This window comes from Bos indicus, chromosome 19, assembly GCF_029378745.1.
Source record: "Bos indicus isolate NIAB-ARS_2022 breed Sahiwal x Tharparkar chromosome 19, NIAB-ARS_B.indTharparkar_mat_pri_1.0, whole genome shotgun sequence".
Taxonomy (NCBI): Eukaryota; Metazoa; Chordata; class Mammalia; order Artiodactyla; family Bovidae; genus Bos; species Bos indicus.
The window spans coordinates 38316935-38341829 of NC_091778.1; the positions used below are offsets into that span (position 1 = coordinate 38316935).

At 55.2% G+C, this 24895-nt stretch overlaps 1 protein-coding gene across 1 annotated transcript; it reads right to left on the reverse strand.

The window, feature by feature from the left end:
• Window positions 1-2414: 2414 nt before the first annotated feature.
• Window positions 2415-21374, reverse strand: NGFR (nerve growth factor receptor). Its single transcript, XM_019982401.2, has 6 exons — window positions 21189-21374; window positions 14170-14311; window positions 10539-10898; window positions 6706-6958; window positions 5310-5470; window positions 2415-4647 (listed from the first exon to the last, which is right to left on the reverse strand). The coding sequence occupies exons 1-6, from the start codon at window positions 21255-21257 to the stop codon at window positions 4346-4348; spliced, it is 1287 nt and encodes a 428-aa protein (XP_019837960.2). The 5' UTR covers window positions 21258-21374; the 3' UTR covers window positions 2415-4345.
• Between the last annotated feature and the right edge of the window lie 3521 nt (window positions 21375-24895).

A 24895-nucleotide genomic window follows, 5' to 3' on the forward strand; every position in this document is an offset into this window, starting at 1 on the left:
TCTCTGAACCTGGATTCAAAAAACCTGATTTGTATCCAGAATACGGTGAGAGCTTTTCCCCAAGGAAGCACTGAACTGGGAGGTAACTTGAGAAAGGAAGAATGGTACAGAAAGGATCAGTCAGTTCAGTTCAGTCGCTCAGTCGTGTCTAACTCTTTGCAACCCCATGGACTGCAGCACATCAGACTTCCCTGTCCATCACCAACTCCTGGAGCTTGCTCAAACTCATGTCCATCGAGTTGGTGATGCCATCCAACCATCTCATCCTCTGTCATCTGCTTCTCCTCCTGACTTCAATCTTTCCCAGCATCAGGTGGGAAAGAACTGACTTTTCCAATGAGTCAGTTCTTTGCATCAGGTGGTCAAAGTATTGAAGCTTCAAGTTCAGCATCCGTCCTTCCAATGAATATTCAGGACTGAAGTCAGAAGGGATAGCATGTGCAAAGGTCCTGTAGCTTGAAGCTTGAAGAACTGTGAGAGTGCTGGTGTGGGGAAGCATAGAGTGAGGATGAGGACAGATGGAGCAAGGCAGTGAGTCTGGAGGGGTTGGCAAGAGTCTCATACAGCGTCTGAGGGGTTGGCAGGAGTCTCACACAGCGTCTGAGGCAACATTAAAGATCGGGAACCAATGAAGCAGTTTTGCTCTTGCTGGGGAATTAGAGAAGGGATGAAAGTTAGGCTGAAGGAGGACAAAGGGTTTCTCCACGATGTGGTGGTGGGTGGGTGTGAATCTCTGGCACTGTCTTTCGGGTTCTCTGCCCCACTGTCCCCAGGAGCCCCAGACCAGCGTCAGTTACCTCCACACCTCCTATCCCATCCCGTGTACTATAAGGAGCTTTCACGATGCCCTCTTCTTGCCAGCTCTGTGGCTCCTCCTTTACCTCTCACTTCCACCTCCTGGCCCTCTTATCCTGTCCCACCCTAATGCCCCTCATAGCAACCAGAGCTGTGCTTTCTGAGATGGAAACCTGTCTATGGCATCCCCTGCTTAATCCCCCTCAGTGGCTCCCCAGTGTTCTAAGATTAGTCCAGGTGGCTTTAATGTGTCTCTTTGTAAGCCCTTCCCTGTCTGGCCCCACTGACTCGCTCTCTGGACTCCAGGCACAGGAGTCTCCCCAGGACCCGTGTGCTCTGTTCTCTCTCTTCAGGGCCTTTGCTGCGCTGATTCCTCTGCCAGGAAATTTCTCCTCCCCCAGCTTGTTGACTCCACTTCAGTAGGGCTTAGCCTCAGTGTCTCTTTCCTGGCAAACCTTCCCTAATCCCTGGGAGGGGACTCCCACTCACCGTTAGCATGGCACTGCGCACCATCAGGGGCTGTCTGCTGCCTCCCCGTCAAGAACTTAAGACTGTGGAAGGGTCTGCATCTCCTTATTTCCACACGCAGCATCTGGCTCTCCCCCACCAAATTAGAGGCATTTCCCCCATCAGAATGGGGGCTCTTCTGGGACAGGAATTGTGCCTCCCTCATCGGATTAGAGGCATCCTCAAGTCTGGGGCTGTATCTCCCCTCTTTGGAGGCAAGGTCCCTTAAGAGTCTGTCTCTCCCATCACAGTGGGGTTACCCAAGACCCAGGATCATTTCTAATTTTGACTCTAAATCACTGCCCCTCCCCACCACCTTCCTCACAACCCTCACAAGCTGGGAGTGGGAGACGGAAGACGCCTCCCTCCACCTCACACATAACTCTTGGCTGGGGTCCGGTTGGCCCTTCCCAGGATCCCAAGATCAGGAAGGCTTGTTTGCTGTTCTTTGTGGGAAAGCAAGCCTCCCGTGGCATTCCCTAGCAACCACAAGCTGAGCAGCTCAAACCAGCTGTCTGGCCAGCCTGGGAGAGGGGCACAGGCCCAGGGCCTGGAAGTCTGCAACTCCTGGACCAGGCAGGGCGCAAAGCCAGGCTGGTGGGAGCTGGGGCTGGGACCTGCCTGGGAGAGCCACAGGGGAGGGGCCTGCCCACCTCAGGCTGGGCCAGCCAGGCTCCTGCCAGGCCATCTGGAGCAGGACTGTGTGTGCGCGCTTGTGTGTTGGGCTGAGGGGTGCCTCCCAGGTCATGTGGGTGGCTGGGAGCTGTGGGGTTGTGACCTGGCCCTCCTAGCAAGCCTCTGGCTCCCCGGTGGTCAGTTTCACTTCTGACATCTGGTCCAGTTCATAGCTGGCCAGCTTCCTGCATGGCCATTTTCACTTTCCCTCGCCAAGGTCTGGCAGCTAAGGCCCCCCACTCTGTCTTCATCCCACTTAACTCCATGGTGACACATGTGAATTTGCTGGATTTCTGTTAAAACTTCCCCATTATGTGGGGGGAGAAAAATAGGACAGCAACTCACCGAATTGGAAATTATACCCAGGTCCCTACCACACACACACACAACCCCCTACCAACTCAAACCACGTATGTTTCCAGAAAATCTCTGTACGATTTTTCTTTCTTTGCTATTTAATGTTCATCATTTATGTTTTATGTGTAGGTTTCAGGAGGACCCAAGAAATGATTACACAGGATGCAAGGGGCAGGCGACAGGGAGGGTGACAAGGAATGTGGAGCTCACAGCTCCCAGCTGCGGGAGGGACTGGGCAAAAAGGCTCCATCTCAGCCCAAAGGGAGGCAGGAGAGGCCCCAGAACCAAACACATGCTAAAACATACTTGCAACCTCCAACCCCCTCCCCCGCTGCTGGGGAGGAAAATAAATACCTCAGACTCTGTCCCACTCCCCAAATTCACAGGTGAGGGGTCAGCAGGTGAGTTTCCTCCTCCTGTTACTGATTCAGGTCAAAGAAGTGTGGTCTATGTACAATGTCCCCAGTCCCTTATACAGGGGTGAGAGACCCCTGGGCTGGGGAGGGGGTGGCTGGCAGTGCGCACCCTGCTTGGGGCTCGTTCATGCTAAATAGAGGGGGGCCACACTCATTCCAACATCAAGCAAAACAGGCCAGGAGGGACCTCATGGCCCCTTTCTGGTACCAAGCTAGGAAAGAAACAGTCCTTTGAAGGGTCGTCTAAACTCGGAAGAGACCCTCGATGGGCCACACTCTAACTCCGTTTCTTCCTGCTGCGCTCCCACACTGGTCCACTTTTTTTCACTGCAGCCTCCAGAGCCCAGCCAAACCCGTGCTTGCAGGGAAAGGGTGGAGGGGGGAGCATTCCTCCACGTGCAGGCCCTTGGAAGGCAGGCGCCAGCTCAAGCCTCAGTCGTCCTTGGCCTGCCAAAGCCGGGGGTGAGGGAAGACGGCGAGCAGAGTTCAATTCCCTTCGATGCTTCTCTGGCAGCTGCCCCAGCAGGATCCGGCCTTGGCCCAAGAGAAAGAACTCTTGGAGAGAAGCAAGATTTCTCATCCTGTGTGTGTCTCTCTGAATCTGCATGCTGCAGGTCGGGGGGGCGGTCCTTAGTCCCCGACCCCCAAGGCTGACTCCAGGGGAAGATGCTGCCTGTGTTAGCTCCAAGTCTATGCTGGGATGGCAAATACTTACAGACTGCCACACCACAGATGTCACACTGACATACCTGAGGGGACAGGCAGAGGGAAGCCACACCCCTCGCCACAAACCCCAACCCTGACTGGGGTCAGGACAGACCAGGGGGTCAGGCCTTGGGTGAAGTACCTGCCCTTCACAGGGGCTAGATAGCTCTGGAGATGGTGAAGAGCAGATTGGGTTTGGCTGTGAGACACTTGCCAGAGGGTCGTCTGGTCCCCTCCAGCAAGCCTGAGGTCTGCGCTCCTCATTCAGGGTGAGGGGATAGCTCATCTTTGGCTTCTCCATTGCTGGAAGCTTTGGGCAAATGAATCTCTCTCTGGGCCTCATGGTCCTATACAAGGAGGGGGATAGACTAGATTTCAACCCCCTTACCAGCTCTGATAAACCTCTGAGGCTCTTCGTCTTAGGCCACAGGGGAGGAGGCAAGGGGGCTGAGAGAGGTTTAGGCCATACAGGTGCTCCCTCGTTCCCCGAGTTCACAGTGTAGTGTCCATGGCTCTGCTTCCTCAGTCTCTCCCTCTGAGTCTCTGGAGCCTTGTCATGCCCCCACCACCATCCCTGGTGTCAGCCTCACAGATATGACAACCTGCTAAGGTGGGAGGGGCTGGCACCCCGAGAAACAGGGCGAGAAGCGAGCAGGAGGCCTGAGATGGCGAGGGGGCAGAGAGGGTGGGAGAGGCTGCAGGGGCACCTGCGGCACGAGAGGGAGAAGCAATGATTGGAGGCGGTGGGGCCACACGGGAGCAGCGATGGGGCTGTGGTTTGGGGGCCCGGCTCTGAGGCCCTGCCCAGAGGCGGGCAGCTCTGACCCGAGGGGTTGGCTGGAGCGTCAGTCGTCCGAATGTGGGGGCAGGGCAGGGGCTCCCGGGCCGGCTCACACGGGGGACGTGGCCGTGGACTCGCTGCACAGGCTCTCCACGATGTCGGCGCGCTGGATGCGGCGCAGGGCCGCAAGGAGGGTGTCGAGCGTGGCGCTGTCCTGGGCGGCCCAGCTGGCCAGCAGGGCGCGGGCTGGGCAGGCCTCGTGGGTGAAGGAGTCTATGTGCTCAGGCTGGTAACCCAACTCGCCTGCCAGATGCCGCCAGGTGTCCCCCGCAGAGCCGTTGAGCAGCTTCTCTACCTCCTCCCGCTTGGCCAGTGGCAGGCTGCTGTAGAGGCCTCCATCACCCTTGAGGGCTGCCAAGAACCCAGGGGGAGTCAGGCACTACCCACTAGACCCCCTTTCTCCCACAGTGGGTGTGGGGGCCTGGAATAAGACCCAAGAAGGGCTGAGACACTTCTCCTCTCAGTCTGGGGAGGACCCAAGAGCCTAAAAGCAGAGGAATGCCCAAGATGCAGTCCTGGATGTGGGCAGGGCAGTGGAGGCACCTGGGGGATGCTGACTCATGTCTTCTCCTCATCCTTAGCTCCAGAGCCATCCCCAGCCCCTAACTTCCCTGCCCCCGCCCCCCAGCAATTAATCAAGGCAGAGGAGACAGGACTTCTGGTCCTAGACTCAACTGCAGCAAGTGTCTGGAGCTGGGCTATGGGCCACCAATTAGGGGACATAATTAACTACTTGTTCCCCAGAAGTCCTGGGCAGGAGGCTAATTGCAGCCACTCTGCGGAGTAATTAGCTCTGGGGGACAATTAGCTTGATGAGTCTAGATGCTCCAGTTTGTCAAAGCTTCTGTTCCCAAGTCATTCCACTGCCAAGGGCCTCTGCTACCCACTCTCTCACCCCACCGCTTCCACCCAGAGGCCTGCAGCCAGCCCCTCTGCAGTCCCTCCTACAGTCTAATCTTCATGACTCCTGTTCTCCCTGCCTCAGTACCCGCCCGCCCGGCCCTGCTACTCACCCTGGCCTGCGGCAGTCTGCGTGTGGGGCTGCTGGTCATGCAGGCTCTGGCTGTCCACAGAGATGCCGCTATCGCTGTGTAGCTTTTCCCCCTCTGGTGGGGGTGTCTGGTTCACAGGTCGGCTGTTGGCTCCTTGCTTGTTCTGCTTGCAGCTGTTCCACCTGGAGCCGGAGCATAGGCCCAGTCTCAGAGCCTGAGGAGCCACACGGCCATGTGGCTAAAGTGTCTGTGCTCTGGCGCATGGGCACCAGAGGCCTGGTGGGGGCTGGTCCCTAACCCCCGCCCAGCACGGGAGGCTCTCTCATACCTGCCCTCTACATTCCTTTCCCCGGCCCACACTGGAAGCACCGTGAGGGCACAGCGGCACCCAGGGCTTGGTGTATGTGGCCGGTGTTCAGTAAATGTCCATGGGACGAATGGTGCACAAATAAATGACTTCCCAGAATTTCACTTTTCCCAATCTTTCCTTCTAAAGTACTCCCACATGTGTGCAGGCGTACGTGTGAGGATTTCCCCTGCTATCATAAGCAATAAGGAAAAACTAAAAGCAAACCAAATGTCCATCTATAGAAGATTGGTTAAATAAATTATACTCCACCCATATTATTGAATGAGCAGTTATAACTAATCAGATAATTCTATATGTTCTGAGGAAAGCTCTCCCAAGGGAGATCAGTGAAAAAGTAAGTTGCAGAATATGTAGAGTGTGATCACATTGATATTAAAAAAAAAGAAAGCCAACCTGCGTGTACATATAACTATAAAAGGTTTTATACACATGTGTTTATAAATGCATAGAAAATGGCTGGAAGGGATCCATTCCAAACAGAGTCCAAAGAGGAGAGGGGTAGGTAGGATTTGGAGAGATAAAAGGAGGTTTTACGACTTTTTGCTTTACAAGACATTGGTCATCTCTGCATTATCCCAAACAACCATGTTATTTCTTTGATGATTTTTTCTAAAGAATGGAAAATGCATTTAAACATCTAAAATGCTTTCGAGTTCTTCTCCACATCCTGGATTTCTGGACATGAGTGCCATAACATCCATGTGTGACATGGGAAAGAAAGATACACACACACACACAGGTAACTGTGTGAATAAATGGGGTCCAGGGAATGAGGATGCAAGCAGCTGGTAAAAGCAGCTCTGTGTGCAGCTGGAGGCTGAGGAGTCAGGCAGGGGAGGACAGTGCGGGTGGGGAGGTGCTGACGCCAGGGCAGGACGGGCCTGCCACACCTTGAAGTAAAGACTTCAGCGTGAAGTTGATGGCAAGTGAGGATGAGCTTGGTTTGGGGCTGAGTTAAAAGAGTGTGTGCATTTTCAGGTCATGGTCGCAGCAAAGCTCTCCCTGAGGCCAAAGATCTGGCTCCCTGTCTCAGGTTCCCCCTCTCACCTCTTGAAGGCGATGTAGGCCACAAGGCCCACAACCACAGCAGCCAGGATGGAGCAATAGACAGGGATGAGGTTGTCGGCGGTACCTCGGGTCACCACAGGCTGGGAGCTGCCCATCACCGTGGTCACCACATCTGACACAGTGCTGGTTACCAGATCTTGCTCTGGAGGTACCTCGGGCTCCTGGGTGCTGGGGTCTGTGCTGTCGGAGCCCTCAGGGGGCGTGGCCCGTGTAATCCAACGTCCAGGGATCTCTGGAAGAAAAGGCTACAGGAGTGAGGACCCACTTTCCCCCGAGTCCCTCCCCTAGATCCTGACCCCCAGAGCTTTACCCCAGCCCCGGCCTTGCCCCAGGTGCTTGTATGCCCGGCGGCTACACGTACAGGTGTGGGCTGGGATTGGCTATATGACATCACGATGGTGGAGAAGACCAAGGATCTAAGAATCAACAGCCCTCGGCCCCCTTCAGCTCTGTCACTGACTTCCTGTGTGACTCTGGACCAGTTCCTTCAACTCTCAGGACCTCAATTTCTGTATCTATAGAATGGGGATATTAAAAGATAGTCTTCAAGCTCCTTTCCATCTCGGGGAAAGCTGTGACCCTATAATTCAACTCTGCCTACTCTGGGTACCCAGAAGCCTCGCCTGGAGATAAACACACAAAGAAGTAAATAAGCACTAGGATGCCTCCAGCTGGAGGCAGGCTAGCGAATGTAATTTCTCTGGCCCCAGCTTGTCCTAGTGGTCCCAGTCATCCCTGTCCTAAAGAAGGGTAAGAGTAATCAGGTGTGGCAGAGAGGTACTGTCCAATGCACTGTCCTCTGAGAGCTGACATCCAGCCTTTTTTCCAGGCTCTCGTGTCCTAGCTCTAGGCTCAGGCAGGGTGGGGAGGTGCACAGCTGGCTTGCTTCCCTCCAGCCAGTCCATGGATAGTGGCTAGCCGCTATTTCCTGCCCTGTGTAGCCCCCATACCATCTGATCTTGCCATCCAGAGAAGACAGTGTCAGATAGCCCAAACCCAAGTGGGAAAGGATGACGACTGCTGGCGGAGAGCAAGCCCACAGACCAAGCACTGCCCTGTCTCAGAGGAAGGAGACTGCTCTGCCACCTACTGAGGTTCTTTCATATCAAGCTGGGCATTGCCAGCCCCCCCGGTAGGGGACTGAGCACTCCCTGGCAGCAGTGGGTGGTATTTTCCATTCTTTCACCCAGCTGAAGGCAGTACCTGGGGTTGTGGGCTCTGGATGACCTGGGGGTACCTGTCTGGGCAAAGTTGCCTACCCCATCTATCCTCGCTTCCCACGCCTGAGGCAGGGAGGGAAAGCAGACAGGACAAGCCACTGGGGTGAAGGGCAGGGACTTTGCTCCCCAGATCTGCCCCACTCAGCCCTCAAGTTTGCCCACCCAAATTGGAGTTGAAGCTGCCCACTGGTTTCCTAGACCTCCTTGGCTCAAGGCAAAGATGCTTCAAAGGCCCCCACTTTCAGCACCTTCTGAAGAATAAGGTCCCCAGATGTGACTCTGGAATCCATCTGGCTGGCTCTGGCGAGGGGGCTGCCATCTGCTGCCCTATCCCTCCCCTCCCTCATCTCAGTCCTGGGAAGGATAGGGTGGAAGAGGTGGGGCAGGGAGTGGAGGAGACACAGCCCTACCTTCTGACACAGCACTGGTTTGGGGAGGGTCTTCTCTTGCCTGGCTAGGGGACTGGGCCAGCTGGAGGGGCAACCTGACCCCCGAGGCTGAGGGTACAGCTCTGCTCAAGTGACCCGAACCCAGAGGCTGAAGGCACGGTTAGGTGGAAGGTCAGTGAATCAGGCATCACAGAGATTTAGGAGCAGAGGGGAAGAGCTGAGGGAGGGTGGGAGCCAGACCAGGCTGAAGACAGCACTTCCAGGGCGCTTTCCCCTAGTCTCCCGAATGCCCCCCTAACAGAGGGCGAGGATGAGATCCAGATGTGACCACGTCCTCTGGCATTCCAATCCACTAAGCCCCTGGCAGGTCCTGACAGCCGTTTCCGGCATAGGAGCTCTCAGACTTGGGGGGGTGGAAAGAAGGACTGGGTTACTCCTCCTAAACCCAAATTTCTTTAGTTGAGGGCTAGAGGGTCAGGTTCTGCCCCCAAGGTGGGTGAGTCACCATGTGGACACCTGAAATGTATATGCAAGGAATATACCCTGCACTGGAGGGGAGGGGGACAGCCAAACTACCACAAGTCAAATTCCATTTCCTGAAATGCTCCCCCCTGCCCTGGAGCTGACATGTAACCCTTCCGAGGGAGAAGGAGAAGAGGGGCAGGGACAAACACACCCCTTCAGGGTGGCTGGAAAAGCAGAGCAGTATCTGGAAGGAATCTGTGAATGCCCGTAAAGGCAGAGCCCACCCCTCTCCCAGCTGGCAACCTTTCTTTGCTCTAACTGCACCCCTAACTCCCACCCCCCACCAGCTGGTCCCAACTTGCCCACAGAAGCGTGCCACCCGCTGCCCGTTGCAGGCTGCTGAAACTCCCCCTGCTCTGCCCTGCGCCTGATGCTACTTGCCTGTCTCCTGGGCCAGGGCAATTGCCCCCGGAACCACCACATCCCACTGCTCCACCCCAACCCCACATCCCAGTGCAGGAAGCTTCACACACATGCTTGGCCTCAGCCCAGCTTAACAGCCCTCTCCACCCTGAGGTCCCGGCACCAGAGGATCACAGGATTTGGAAGGCCGGCACGGGTGTGTCAGAGCAGAGGCTCTCCACAGCAGGGGATCTGCCTCCCCCATCCGACTGCAGGCAGACTGAAGGCAGAGGCTGTGCTGCCCCCACCACAAAGGGGGATCTCCTGGGAACTAAGTGCTGGCAGACTGGGGCAAAGGCCAGCTCTCTCCTGTCCAACTCAGGGCTCCCAGAAGGAGGCACTTGTTGCCTGCTCAAAATGGGAGAGCCCCCTGAGGGTTAGGTCCCAAAGGGAAATAGCTACACGGGTGCCCAGTCCTAGAGCGATAGAAAGTAAAGGCAGTCAACCCCTCTCCCACGATGGATGTCACCAACCAGGGGACCAAAACAGTTCCGCCCTGGCTACCACAGGGCTTCCTCCTCCCATGCCAGGAACCGCCCATCCAACTAAGGCGGGCATACCCAGCTCCCATCCCCCCGGGGAGCTGAGGGCCCTCCACATGCACCTGCCTCATCCTCAGGCTCCCAAACCCCAAGCCTGCTGCTTTCCTTTCCTTCTCTATCCCAAAGCGCCCCTGTTCCCACGATCTCCTCAGTGTTCCCTGGGTCTCACTTCATCCTTGGCTAAACTGTAACAGTGACTTCTGACCCCTCCCCAACAAGGTGACGTGAACCAGCCCCTGTCCCTAACCTGGAAACCCTGTGACCAGTAGGAAACTGAGGTCCAGAAACCAAAGTGACCTTCTTGACATCACTCAGTAAGTGAGAGTGTGGCGGACTCCATCCTAAGTCCCAGAGCCACAGTGGGTCTCAGAGCCAAAGGGTCCCAGTTCTGGAGGGTCCTAGACCCCTTCTCCAGTTCAGAGAGTCTACCTCAGGCTCAAACATGCACTATCTGTGCTCTGGCCACAGAGGCCACCTCTCTGCCACCCACCCAGTCCCAAGCCGGCAGCCACAGATTACCAAAGCGTGGGAACCGAGTGCGGCCTGGGAGGATGCTTTCCAAACACTTAGCCCAGAGAGGCTAACAGTGGATGGGGTCCTTTGGTGGGAAAGATCAGGAGGGTGTCTGCTGGCTCGAGGCCATGGGGGCTGCCCCTGCAGGCCATGGGCGGACCCTTGTAGACCCTGCCCGCCGGGGTGGGCGCCCTCCGCACCGCGCAGCCCCGGGCTCTCACCCTCGCACTCGGCGTCGGCCCAGCGCGTGCACTCGCGCAGCTGGCGCTCCGTGTCCTCGCACACCGTGCAGGGCAGGCAGGGGTCCACGTGGTTGGCCTCGTCGGAGTACGTGCCGTCGGGGCACTCCTCGCAGACGGTGTTCTGCTTGTCCTGGCACGAGAACACGAGCCCCGAGCCCGCCTCGCACACGCGGCACGCCTCGCAGCGGCCGGTCGTCTCGTCCTGGTAATAGCCGTAGGCGCAGCGGCACACGGCGTCGTCGGCCTCCACGCAGGGCGCCGACATGCTCTGCAGTCCCACGCACTCCGTGCACGGCTTACACGGCTCCGTGGCGCTCACCACGTCCGAGAAGGTCACGCCTGAGGACAGAGGGATGTGCGGGATGGGGGTGGGGGAGCCGCACCCCGAATTTAGTCGCCTGCCCTCGGGGCACTTGGGACGCTGGAGCCCCTCGGCCCACCTCGCCCCCTCATTAACACCCCCTTCTCCCGCCCGTCCCCGATTCCGGGTGTGGGAAAGCTGGGAAGGAGAAAGGGAGCCAGGAGCCCCATGCTCCGGCCCCGGAAACTCTGGCCCTGAAGTCTCAAGGGGTAACACAGCTGGTGCCGGTAAATTTCTTGGCAGATTCTCTCCGAGAGTTCCCAGCATGATTAAGGAATAATCTGAGCGTGGTTCCCACCCAGCCCTTCCCCCAGGCCAGAGCTGAGCTGTGAACCCAGCCCAGGCATGGCCAGCCTTCCCAGAGAGCCTCAGCTGCCCTTCCATTTCTATCCGCACAGGCAGAGGCTCAGGTGTGGCCTGAATGGGAGTAACTAGGGTTAGATGACAAAATCTCCCACCCATGGCGCTACCCCACGCTGCTGAAGGGCTTGGCTCTAGAGGGCGGGGATGGGACTCCTGCTAAGAAAGGCACAGCGGGAGGGGTTGAAGCTAGAAGGGAAAGAGGACTTGTGTGTGTGGTCCCTCTTTGCACGAGGCAGAGAGGACCCTGGCATCCCTCCCCTTATTCTGGAGCATGAGTCAAAGGGCATGAAGGAAAAATCTCTAAGCTCACTCTTGACTCATGCGCTGGAGTAAGGGAACGGATGCCAGGGTCCTCTCTGCCTCGTGTAAAGAGTGGGTAGGCACAGAGCCAGATCTTCTTTACCCCTTCTAGCCCAGAGTGGGGAACTCCATGCCAAACTGAATCCAAGAGAATGTATCCTTGCTCCAAGGGCAGGAAGAGCACACAGTTAGGACCTGAGAACTGGGGAAAGAGGGTAGCTCAGAATGTGGAAGCAGAGGTAGCAGATTAGGATCCCAATGGAGGGAAACTGGGGCTTGCTGTGGGGTTCCTATCTTAACCTTCTCTAACGGCATCCAGACACAAGATGGAGCACAGGGTCATTATCTTGGAGGTTGGGATTAGGGCTGGAGAAGCAAAGAAGGGAAAAAGCAGAGAGAAGTCAAAGGGGCAGCAGTTGGGAGTAGGGTGGGGGTTTGGAGAGAAGAAAAGATAGAGATGGGCCTGGAGGGAGCCTTCAGTTTCAACTCACTTCTGGCAGAGCAACTCCTGTGCTTCTCTTCTTAGGCATCAAGCAGGTCTGGATTCAAAACCTGCTTCCATCACTTTATTAGCTGTGTGACTCTGGGTGTCTTACTTAACCTCTCTGAGCTTTTTTCTTTCTCTGTAAAACTGGGAATAATGTCTCTGTTTACAGGGTTGTGGTGAGGAGTAAGTGAAATTCTACCATTAAGCACTTGACACACAGCAGGGATCCTGTAACAGTTGGGCCCCTGGGGTGGGCAATGATAAATTCAGTAGCAGGGATACAGTCAAACAGAAAGGACTTCCTAGCAAAGGCAAGATGTCCGATTTATACAAGAAGCTCCTATCTCGTTGGCATGTGGCAGTGGGGTGGGTCTAGTCACATGGGAGGGAAAGGAGAGGGCCCTGCTCATGGGAAAATATAGAAAATTAGCAGCGAACTCCTAGGAGAGAGTTTTAGGGGGTGGGAAAAATGTGGTCTTTTTTGGCAGAGAATGAAGGCAGGAGCTTAATGGGTTTCCTTGTGGAAACGTTTTGAGGATAGAGGGAAAGTCCGCTGGGGTCTCCATCCCATAAAGTAGACTTTTAAAGGCAGCCTGTTAACACAGCTGGGGGAGGGGGGGAAATGTGAGAAAAGAGGAAGGGAGGGGAGTGGAGGGAGCAAGCGGGATTTCTGAGCTGCCTCTCTGCTCCTGTCTCTTCTCCCCTTCCCTGGAGATGCCCTCTCTCAGCCTCCTGTATCTCAGCCCTTGCTTTGACAGAAGGATTAGGGTCCCATCTTGGGAGACTTGCTGTCCAAAGAGAAGAGGTCCTGGGTAAGAGTCTAGGAAATGAGAGGAAAACATGTGAGATTCCAGGGCAGCTGTGATTGGCTAGTCCTGCCCTGGGATGGAAACCCTGTTAGGCCAGGGCCAGGGGAGGTACCCAGATGGCAAGGTAGCAAAGGGATGTCTAGCCTTCCCTACCTGGCATCCCTCTGCTGGGGGATGGAGTTACAGGATCCACAAGCACAGAAATAGGAAAGCTGTGTTTGGGATACCAAGGAGTTGGGGTTGCCTGAAGGAGAGATACGCTGTGTGCAGTGTGGTGCCTGGAGGTGGTGGTGGCGGCGGTGGCAAGACATTCAAGGTAAGACCGGCGGATTCAGAGTTCCCAGTTCCTACACCCTGGTTCCCAACATGATTAAAGAACAATCTGAGTAGAGTTCCCACTGGCCCCCAGGTGGGCACTGAGTGCCAGGTAGAAGGCAGGACCTAACTGTCCTCAGGAAAGATTTCCAGACAGAGTCAGGAAAAGGGTTCATGGCCTGAAAGCAACTGGTGGGAGGGCATCCATCAGAGATGAGACAAGGGCACAGAATTTCAGATCACAGACCCACCACCTCATCCAGCACCTCTGGAAGATGGGGTTCTCTCCCCTCCTCAAGGAAATCCCAGGTAGGAATGGCCACAGTGCCCCTCCCCGCTGTTGCACCCAACATCGCTCCCCAGTAAGGACATCCTTGTAATGCTCCAACCCCCATCCCTGTTGCCTGGGGAAAACTCTGTTTCCTCTGTCAGAACTGAAGTACAGTTGCCCTGGGGAGCAGTGGCGGGGATGCGGGGCGGGGGGTTGGGTAGTGGGAGGTGCTGGGGGCTGATGGGGGGTGGTAGCCACACCCTCCCAGGATCCCCCAAGGTCAGTCTCCAGGGTAGCTAGTATTTGATCCTCTTCCCCTCCCCGCAAATGCGCTGAGGGTAAGTGGCAGCCATTGATTTTGCAGCGCAGATGATATTTTTAGCTGATCTTAGCATCAGCTACTCCTCCCACCTAGCCACACTCTTCTACTAGGCCTCTCTACTTGGGGGCTGGGAACGGGCACCCCCTGGGCATCCCCCATCATGCCCCCCTTCTGCCTCTGCATACTTCCCTCATCCATTCTGAGCTGCCCCTCTCTGTCTCCTATGCTGGGTCAGACTCACTTCTGGCACCCATGCAGTGGTGGGCAGGAGTTCCTGCCAGGACCCAGAGCGCCTGTAAGGCCTCTACTGGGCATGCCCGCCAGTCCCCTTGCCCTCCCTTCCATTCTGCTCTCCTTCCCCCACTGGACACTTTCTACTTACTGTCCAGGCAGGGTTCACACACGGTCTGGTTGGCTCCACAAGGCTGGGCCACACCCTCGCCCAGGTTGCAGGCTTTGCAGCACTCTCCGCTGTGGGTGTACAGGCCCGTGAGGCATGCTTCCTTGGCACCTCCAAGGGACACCTGGATGGGGGAAGATGAAGAAGGTCAGACTGGCAAGAGCAAGGAGACAGGATGTATTCCGAGGGAGCAAACACCCCTTTCTGAAGCCTTCTATTGGAACCACCTGGTCTGGGATGAGCTCACCAGGGAGGCATATGGCACTTGAAAGCTGACAGGGAAGAAAGGCAGGGGGACAGCACACCCCTGCAGGCTGCTGGGTTGTGAGATCAAGAGCCTCAGATGCTGACCTTCTGCAAAGTTCACCTTGGGGTTACAGTAACTCCTGGAATCCCAAGGACACACCATGTGGGGAGGGTAACCTGAGGACCAGCAGAGGGCCTTTGGGCGGCGGTCAGGAACCAGCAGGCGAGTTGCAGCTTGCTCAGGGCTCCCAGCCAAGGGGGCAACTTGAAGCTGAAATCTAGCCCAAATGACACTTGCTAAGCTGTACACCTGCAGGGATGCGTCTACCCTGAGGGGAATCTTTTTCTAAGAAAGGCTAGCAGAGCTCTACTCTCGGTCCTTAATCCTACCGTTCCATATATTAAGTATCAAATGGGAGGTGTCTGTACCCAAGACCAGAAGGCAGAGGGATGGGACCTTGGGTTCAAATCCTGACTCTGCTCTGGGAATTCTGATCTGCTCATTTCCCTCTGAGTTTTCATCTCTCTGGAAAGATAAGAGATAGAGACAGCTCAGGGCCCACAGCCAATCATCAGGACTCTGGTGCAAAGACGGGGGAAAAGGACGCCTGTTACCAATGATGAGAAAGTGGCTGCTCTCACCACCCAGCAGCCCTGCTCCCCCAGGGTTTGATTTCCAGCCACCAGCCCTTTTCTCCCTGCCCCCATACAGTCAGTGGGAACAACACTGGAAACAGCGGAAAAGGGAGTCAGATTCTTGCTGCCGAGGCATCTTTGCTCATGGATGGAATGATTTAGCACCAGATTCCCTAGAGAGAGGGGCTGCTGGCAGATTGCTTTATATTTCTGTTCCTTGAAAAAAAGCTTAACGTCTAATAAAACTCCACAGCCTGTTTCCCTGGCTCCAGACCACACAGTTCCCATTTGATGCTCAGAGGAAGTATGGACTCTTGGGTCATGGGACTAGAGAGGAGCCGTAAGGATCATTTGGGCATTCCTTGCTTCCACATTGGCCAGAATGGCTCCCAATACTCCTTTCCCTTCAGTCCTTCCAATTGTCCTGAGGTCTCACTAGGGTTCAGGGGAGGCAGGGGGATAGATAGGTTGGATCAGTCTAGGAGGCAGCCTGCAGTCCTCCAGAGACTGGTGGGGAGGATACAGGCAGCACAGGAGGGGAACCTTGGGTGTTGCCACCATCCACTCCCAGGTGGCAGGAACACAGTGCTGGGAACATCTGCAGACCAGAAGCCTTGGCCTGGGGAGAGGGTAGTCCCAGATGCAGGCTTTCCCCCAGGAGGTGAGCAAGATTCCAGAAGGGTCTGTATGGATTTCTTTTCATCCTTCAGTGTTCTGCTTAATGGCACTTCATCAGGGAACTGGTTCTGTGGCCCCAGTCTCTGCTTCATCAGGCAGAGCTGCCCTGTCACATGTCCTCCCTGTTCACTCCTGTCTGCTCTGACACTCTACAGAGTCCCCCACTGGACTGTCAGCTCCCTGAGGCCAAGGACTCTGGTTGCCTCAGTGCCTGTGATGGTACCTGGCACATATTAGGGACCCAGCATGTATACTTAGGGAATATTTAAGAACATAATATTATACAGCCTCAGTTAACTAGCACTTCAGGGACTGACTTTCTGGGTAGCTGAGTTTCCGGGAAATCATGGCTTTGCTGTTCTCACCTAATGTTTCTCACTTTAACCATGGAGGCTGCACCTTCCTCCTTCTCTGGAACATGCCTTCACGGTTTCCCCATGACTCAGGGACTCAATATTTACATCAACAAGTATTCCAGGATGCAATGCAGTGAAGTCCTGTGCTTTTTATCCCAGAGTAACACACTTTTGTCCCTTTGAGTTCCCCTGTCAGCGTTTCTTCAGTTCTGCCTGCTCCCTTCCTGTCAGGATATCAGTTGTCAATTCTCGCTGCTACTAGTGGGACCTAAGCAGCCCCTCCCCCGTTCTAATTTCTGGTGGCTCAGTGGTAAAGAATCCCCTTGCCACTGCAGGAGACGTAGGTTCGATTCTTGGGTCAGGAAGATCTCCTGGAGAAGGAAATGTTAACCCACTCCAGTATTCTTGCCTGGGAAATCCTATGGACAGAGGAGCCTGGCCGGCTTCAGGGAAGATGGCTACAGTCCATGGGATAGCAAAAGAGCTTGACACAACTTAGTGACTGAACAACAATAAATTCAATCTTTAGAAAATATGTAACTAGCCCTGGGAAGAAGGTATATAAATCGAGTGTAAGCAGGATCTGATCTAGCAGAGGGCAATACTCAGAGTAAAAAGTCTACCTTCCTCCTCTGCTGCCTTCACTGCTCTGAGTACTGGCTCACGGCTTACAAGCTGGCTGACCTGTGACAGGTTTGGAATTTCTCTGTGCCTTAGTTTCTTTGTCATTAGGTAACCATGACAGTTTCTGCCTCTCAGGGTTGCTGGAGGCAGTAAATAAATGAGTATGGTGTTTATTCACTTTGGGACCTCTCTTTTCTCTTTTCCAAGGTCCTTTGTGGCTTTTGGCTGTGTTCCAGTTAGTTGAGGCTGGTAGAGAGAACTGGGCTCCAGATAGTTGAGGGGGTCTGTCTGTGGCAGTCATGGGCAGAGGGGCAGCCTCATGCAAGCCCCTCTTCTGGAAGCCTCCTCTCCCTGTGGCAGCCTGTGGTCCTCTGTCTTCTCCAGAGTCTTCCGTTTGGAATCCAGGCCACATAATTAGTAACCATGTGTTTCCTAAACTTGTTTTGTTTTCTATTTCAAAACATTCCATTTCTGCTACTTAATAGTATGCTGCTGCTGCTAAGTCGCTTCAGTCCTGTCCGACTCTGGGTATCAATTCTCAATCTCTCTAAGCCTCAATTTCCACCCCCCCCCCCTAAAATGCTGGATTGGTGATATCTACTGCACAAGTATGCTTTGAAAATTAAATGAAATAAGGTATGTAACTCTGCCTGGTGCATAATAGGAGTTCAATAAATGTTGGTTACCAAAGAAATGTTTTGTCTTATAGAGAGTGAGCTGCTGAGCCTAAGGGGTAGGTAGTGGGAGAGGAGAATTCAGCCATCCCCAAACAGGGGAAACCATCTCAGAGTAGGGGGCAGGATAAAAATGGAGAGAGATTTACCCACCAAGAGGAGTCTGAAGAGGGTATGCAGGCCAAAGGAGGCTGGAGAACAGCTCTGTTTAAAGTTAACTAACTCAAATATTTACTGAGCACTAAACTAAGAGTTTCCAATGAAACAGGGTCCCTGATTCGTGGCAGGAGTCACAGTGCCATGAGGGAGAGGAAATATCACCTCAAACAGTTGTTCCAGAAGCTGATGAGGAAGGCTTGAGGGACAGACGTGGAAACTGAGGCCCTCAGAGGTCATCCTGCTAAGTGGCCAGGAAGCACTAACCCAACTACACCATCTATCGGTCCAAGGCCGGCAATCCTGGGAAGTGGGGTGGGTGTCACTAGGACTCAGGCTAATTGTTCCAAAATGAGCAATTTACCAAAATGATAGACACATTTGCTTGAAATTAACATTTATTATACTTACTCATTCCATTTTCGAGAATGTTTGCAAATCTTTTTTTTCCATGTCAAGGCTTTCAAGAAACTAAGGTGCAAATATGCTTAGGTGAACTGACTTTTAATAATCAATTTAAAAAAACTGGACAAAACAGAAAACACACCAAAATAGCTGAAAGAATTTGAAACTATAGGAAGGCTTCACGGTGATGAGTCCTAACTATTCACAATAGCTTCAGCAAAGGGTTCCTTAGGTGAATGGAGCCATTGGCTGGGTGAAGAGGTTGGAGAGTTTTCAAATATGGGAAGGGTCTTTTGAGACCAATGCAAACCCTGAGGAGGCACTGGCACATGCCCCCCTCCCATCCCTTGAAACAGGGGTGGAGTTTGAGGGGGAAAACAAGATCTAATTACTGAGGAGGATGCTGCAGGAAGACTCTGAAAGGGAGCAGGGCTCTGAGTGGGGGGAGTGAAGGGGCTCAGCTACAAATCTGCGGTGCCAAGGGCATAGGACAGAGTCTAATCTCCAGGTCTAGTGGTGGTTCAGGGCCACGTGTCCTCCCGTGATTTGGAAGGCTGGGCAGGGGAGTGTGCCTGGCATAAGGAGGAAAGAGTAAACTCCAAGCCAGGAATCCGGGGTTGCAACAAGGGCGCCACTACATACTAACTGGGGGAACCTGGTTTCCTTTCTGAAAGCCTGAGAGGTTCAGCTTTCTCAACTGTAAAATGGGAATAACTAGATTTGCTCTGCTGGGACAGGAGAAATTACCCAGGGCAGTGCGTGGCACACGGTAGGCACTCAACCAATTTTGTTATTCCCACCTCCGCGCCTCCCACCCCAGGGAAGAATCTAGGCGCGTGAACGCGACCCGGCTGGTACAGCAGGGCGGGGACCCCTTCCCTGCTGGGGTCTCCTCCCCCACCCGCTCCTGTCCTCGCGTTTGCTGTCCTAGTTGCGTCCCTATTAGGCGCATTAGCCAGCCGGCGGCTCCGGTTACAGACGTCTGAATGACAAAGTGCCTCCATTACCGGCGCGGCCCGTCAGTCGACCCGCCGAGATGCGCTCCGGTTTCAGCACTCTCTCGCCGCGGCCCAGGAAGAAACTCGGACCGCTGCGGTGCGCAGGGCCAGCCCGTAGACAGCAGCCCTGCGGCGAGGCAGGGGCGAGAGCCGCAGGGGTGCGGGCGGCAGATTCTGTGCGGGTCCACCTTCCCGAGCCCCCGGGCCCTCCACCCCCTGCTCCCTTCCTTCCTCGCCTTTTCTCTATTCGGGGGACACTCTCCAGCCCAAAACCCGAGCCCACGCCCTCGCCCCTCCGGAATCCGCACTACTGGCTGCCGCAATCCCCGCACCTGGCCACCCGCCTCGACCCCCGCCCTCCGCCCGGGGGAGGCTTCTCTAACCCGCGGTGTGAATGCGCAGACGTGCCCGCAGTCACTCCCAAATCCCCAGACGCAGCCACAGGTACTGACCGCCCCGGGGGGCTGTGCTGAGCTTCGGGGATGGGTCTCTGCCCATCCCAGCCCCCATATTCCCGCCCGCTTGCCGCCGAGACGTGCAGCTCTTCTCCGGAGCTGGGACGCCGGGCTGCCCCGTAAGACGTACGGGAGGTACCGAGCTGGCAGTCAGGTGAGGGGCAGTCTCCCTAAGATTCTGGCTCAACTCGCTTGTGGGACCTTCCTTGACCAATTGGTTAAAACTCTCAGAGCCTCAGTCTCCTTGTCTGTAAAATGGGGGGTTGGGGGCTCAGTGCTCAGAGATGAAGACGGCAGGGAGAGTGAGGACATCTCCATTGCAGAACCTTCCAGGGCACTCCCTTCACGGCCACACATCGGGTCCTGAATGTCCTGTCAGATCTACCGGGCGGACCTCGACGCTTTGTAAGACCCGCAGTTTCTTCGCCGAGATGTCTGAGAGCCTCTATCTTGTTCCGAGCCGGGAGTCTTTCACCGAAAGCTGGGCGGGGGGCGGGCAGAACCCCGATCCCCCCACCCCCGCCGTTCGCGGAAACGTAGCGAACGGTCTGGGCGGCGCTGCCGCAGGTTGACTTCACAGGGGGTCCGGGTGGCGGGTGAAGCGCTCAGTCCCGGTCGCGCCAGTAGCCGCGATCGCGCAGCCTTCGCGCCGCAGCGCCCCCTGCCGGCAGCCCTCGCCGGCGCGCCCCCTCGGCGGCGCACTGCCTCGACCTTCCCGGCTTTGCGAGTCCCGCCTCTCTGCACCCCAAGAAGTGGCAGCGGCCAGAACCCGTCAGACGACGCCTGCTTCGTCCCATCCAGTCCGAAGCTCTGCTTCTAACCGCGAGAATAAGTGCGTAGCGGGAGCCCGCCGGTCGCTGGGGAACCGGGGAGGCGGGTTCGCCCTGGCGAGGTGGGCACTCCTTTCCCAGCCTCGGACCCCAAACCACAATTCCCCGACCCCGCGAGGAAGAGCGCGCGACACATGCGGGAAGAGTCTGTCTCTGCTCTCTCTTCTCGTCCCACTGTCTCTCGGCGGACAGGCGAGGCCCAGACCACTCAGGGTCTTCTCTCCCTACTCCGTCCTCTTTCCTTTTGCTTCCCTCTCTCCACCTCCCTCACCAGCGTCCCTTCTGCCCTGCCTAACCCACTTCTCCCCCTTCAACAGAGCCCCGCTCCCCGAACCTCTCCCTCCCACGCCCCTCCCCCCACCCCATTGTCTGGCTGGTCTTCATTGTCCGATGCCCGGTCCCCTTGCCTCCAGTCCCTCCATCCTCCTCCCACACAATTCTTATCTCCTCGTCTCCGGTTCCCCACCCCAGCCACTCTCGCCCCTCACTTTTCTAGTTCCTGTCCCATTCCTCGTCCTTCTCTAGCCTGGGTTCCGTCCCACGACTCTCCAGAGATCAAGATGCTCAGAGGGAAAGTCGCCTCGAGATCCCGCATTCAAGCGCCCTCTTCCGAAGAACCCAGGCATCCGAGAGCCCCACGACTCTCTCCTGAGAGACCCCTCCCAGCTCCTCCACACACACCTCCTATGGCACACGAGGACCTGCTTCCGTGCGCCCCTCTTCTCCGAATCTTTACCTTAAATCTCAGAGTCGCCTCTTCACTGTGAGAACCTGAGACGCTCCTCCGTGGACACTGGCATCGGAGCTCCTCTCTCGCCATCCACCCCCCAACCCCAGTATCTGGGACCCCAACGCTCTTTTCTGTTTCTCCTCAGGGAAACCTGGACTCATCGAGGTTTCGGTCCCGGGAAAGAGAGCTAGCTCCCCTTCAGTTAGCACTCACCCCCAGGAGCAGCAGCAGCAGCAGCAGGCGCGGCCCGTCCATGGCGCGGCCGGCGGCACCTGACCCCATCGGCCGCCTCCCGCGGCAGCGCTCGGCTTTCAGTTCAGCCCGCTCCGCGGACCGATAGGGCTGCGCTGCGCAGCGCTCCAGCGCCAGCCCCTCAGAGCTGGCGGAGGCTCGGCTCCCTCTGGCTGCCGGCGGGAGGGGCTAGGAGAAGCCAGTGCGGCGGCCCCGCCCTCTCCCCGCCCAGCCCGCCCACCCCCGGAACCGCGCCCGCCCTCCCCACGGTCTCCTGGAGAGGAGAGGCGGAAAGGGACATCGGGCAGGGAGCCGCGCCCGTGCGCCCCGCTGCCTCTTCTCCGCGCCCCGCCCTCAAAGCTTATCCCTGACCTGGTACCCGGCGCCCGACCCGCGCTGCTACGCGTCCGTCCCGGATTCTGTGGGCTTGGGTTCCCTCTCTTGCGCATCTTTCCCTGCCTCTGGCTTCAGCTTCTTCCCCGGTGCCCTGCTCCCTACCCAGCCGTTATCAGCAGTAATGCTCACTGCCCGCCCCTCCTTTCATTTCCCGGTCTATATCCAAGCCCTCCTCTGCCCCTTCCCAGTGCGGGGTTCTCTCTGCAAAGGCCTAGGGAAAGGAGGGAGAGAGGTGGCAAGTGGTCTGACACGGACCACAGACAGCGGGGACGTTCAAGGAGGAGACCATCCCGACATCATTTGAATTCTCAAAAGACGGGTCTGAAGCGATCCCAGGTGTGCACACAGACAAAAAGGAATACACACTCCCAAGGTTACATACATATGTGCTTATGCAGTCTCCTATGCCCCCGCCATCCTCACGCAGTCCTGTGGGCCGGCGCCTTTTGCCCACGCCTGTGCACCTCCACACATGCACATTCATCGTGTGCTCATAACATTCAAACACACGTCCTCACGTACACACTCACACGTACATGTGTTCGTGTGCAGTCATCTCCATGAAAGCCCTCATATGTATAGTCTCTCACACAGTGCACACACACACAGAGATATGAACACATAGATGTATCCTCAACCATTTGCCTTCATTAGACTGTGTTTCCATAAGCTGATGAGCTCCCTGGAGGCAGGGACTATAGTTTCTTGTCTGAATGCCTAGTACACAGTAGGTGTTCAATAAAGGTCTGCAGAAAGAATAAAAGAGTTGAATGGACTCACATCCATGTACCCATCCATGTACATCTCCAGGACCATACTCACCATGCTCTAGAAAACTTGGAAGTTTCAAATTATAGGCCCTGGCAACCCCAGGAGTTTGCCACCAGTCTTTTGGCAGGAAGCACTCCCACCTCCACCTTGATGGTCACCCCCACTTTGCCTGTCCCCACCCTTTCCTGGTTCCCAGACAGCCCTGGAGCACAGAGTTGTAGGGGGCAAGTCTATAAAGCTCATCTTCTCACCCTGAACTTGGCCAGGTGTGGACCTCAGTTTCAACTTTGAAAAAATAGCCTTACAGGAAGAAGGGAGAGATTAAGACACTTGTGCTGAGGGCAAGCTTACTACTGGTAGGTGATTTCCCAGTTAAATCGTTCATTTGTGGGAGTAAAAATTCTGCCCTGTGAGTTTCTTTCCTGGGTAACCAACAAAATCCAGTGGATATCCCCAGAAAGGACAGGTAGACGTCAATCACTGTGGCCTTGACCGTGAATGTGAATAAGCTACCTCCCACGGCTGGGCAGAAGACACCAGGCAGCCATCCCCTCTTCAGAAATCCCTGAGGATCCCTCCCCCCAGACAGGGGTTGCCTCTAAGCTGTCTCCTCCTGCTGCTTTTAGAGCCCTGCCTTGCCTCTCAGCTGAATTCATGGAAGGCAGGAAGGAGCAACATTAGTACTAAGAGCAGCATTGAGCAGCTTACTACCAAGGGTATCGGCAGTATGGCATTAATTTAAATACTTCTGTTATTAATTTATGATCCTGGTTACTATTATTGCCAAGGTTATCCATCTCAACACAATTTAATATGACCCACATCACCATAGCTGGGCCTGGGTTATTAATAATTTCCATGGTCTTGATCAATTTAAGCCTTACTCGAACAATTACAAACAGCAATTGTTACTATTATTAGCAGTATTTCTATGATTAAGCCTAAGCACAAGACCACGATGTAATGCTGAGTGCTGGTGGGGAGACGCTGTGAACTGAGCAGAGAAAAGAGCACTGAACTGAGAGTCAGACAGGCCTGGCCACATGCCTACAGGTCCCACCTCATCCTCACATTAGTTACTTCTGCCTGGTCTGTGGTTATATCATCTCTCTCAGCTTCAGTTTCCTCATCTATAAAATGGGAATTTTTTAGAAAAGATCCTATCTTGAACAGCAAAATAAAGTGCATCAAAAAAGAGACTCAATCTCCTTTTATTCATTCAACCCATGCATTTATTGAGCACGTGCTATGGGCCGTACATACCCTGCTCTAGGTACTGAGGATACAGCAGTGAACAATAGCAGCCACCTTCATGGAGCTGATGTTCCAGTGTGTTAGTGATTTGATATGAAGGATTACTTTATAATGTGACACCTTGGCTTGACCGTTAGATAGATGGCAAGACAGTGATTAGAGTGCTCCTTTGCTGGGACCACCGCCATCACAATCTCCATCACTGTCACCATCCTGCCCACCTATACCAGAAACAGCACCACTATGACCACCCTCACCATGACACGAGCATCACTACCAGAAGCGCCACAGCTACCACTGCTATCACTGCATCCCACAACTGTCCCCATCACTGTCATGATGACCACGTCATCATTACCACCATCATCACCGCAAATGCCAGGGCCATGGCCACAGCCACCACTTGCCTTTTGACATCTGCACCACAAGCAGCAGGGAATCCTGTTCTAATTAATGAGTGCTGATTACATAGGCCCACCCCTTTCCCTTGGAACAATATTGGAGGTTCTATGGTGCCACTGCCTGCCCCAGCCTAACTCCCTAATTGTCATGATTCCTGGCCACAAACATGAGCATGCTTCAAAAATTTCTGTCTGACTCAGCTCCCTTTCCCCTAAACCTCAGCACTTGCAGTCACAGCTATGGGAGGGGGGATGGGGAGAGGACTCTTAGGAGCTGACCAGCAAGGCAGCACCAAGGGGGCAGCAGTTTTAATTGGAGGGTCCCCCCAAACCATCTCCTATAACAGAACTACAGGTATACAGGCCCCTTCCTCCCACCACATATACACCAAGGCCTCCTGGGCCAAAGAGCGACCAAGATGAAAAGGTGGTGGATCCCAGTGCAGATCTACATGGAGCTGGAAGTGGTAGTGGTGGGTCAGACTGCATCTTCAGGAATTGAAGTGGGAAGGGTTTGCCCCTCCCCTCTTTATCTCACCATCCTCCATCACCCTGCTCCTCCAGGAAGGCAAGCTCCTAACTCATACTCCCTATCCTTCCTTTCCACTGGGACCCCTCACCTTGGGCCCCTGTAGAACTTTGCTCACAGCTCTCTGTCCCTGTGTCCAGCAGTCCCTGGGGAACCAGCCTGCAGCCCCAACTCACTTCTAAGCAGAAATGGGGGTGCAGACAATGAGAACTCACATTTACTGAGATGCCCTGTGAGCCAGGAGATCCACACAAGTATCTCCTTTAATCCTCACTGTAATCTCATAACTGGAGGAGGGCATGGCAACCCACTCCAGTATTCTTGCCTTGAGAATCCCC

Excerpts from the sequence above, each read along its gene's own strand:
- NGFR (XM_019982401.2), bottom strand. The coding sequence starts at position 21,257 with ATGGGGTCAGGTGCCGCCGGCCGCGCCATGGACGGGCCGCGCCTGCTG. Across the intron at positions 10,899-14,169 it reads GTGTGAACCCTGCCTGGACA|GCGTGACCTTCTCGGACGTG; the intron begins GTAAGTAGAAAG and ends CTCTGTCCTCAG. Across the intron at positions 5,471-6,705 it reads GCCTACATCGCCTTCAAGAG|GTGGAACAGCTGCAAGCAGA; the intron begins GTGAGAGGGGGA and ends CTCCGGCTCCAG.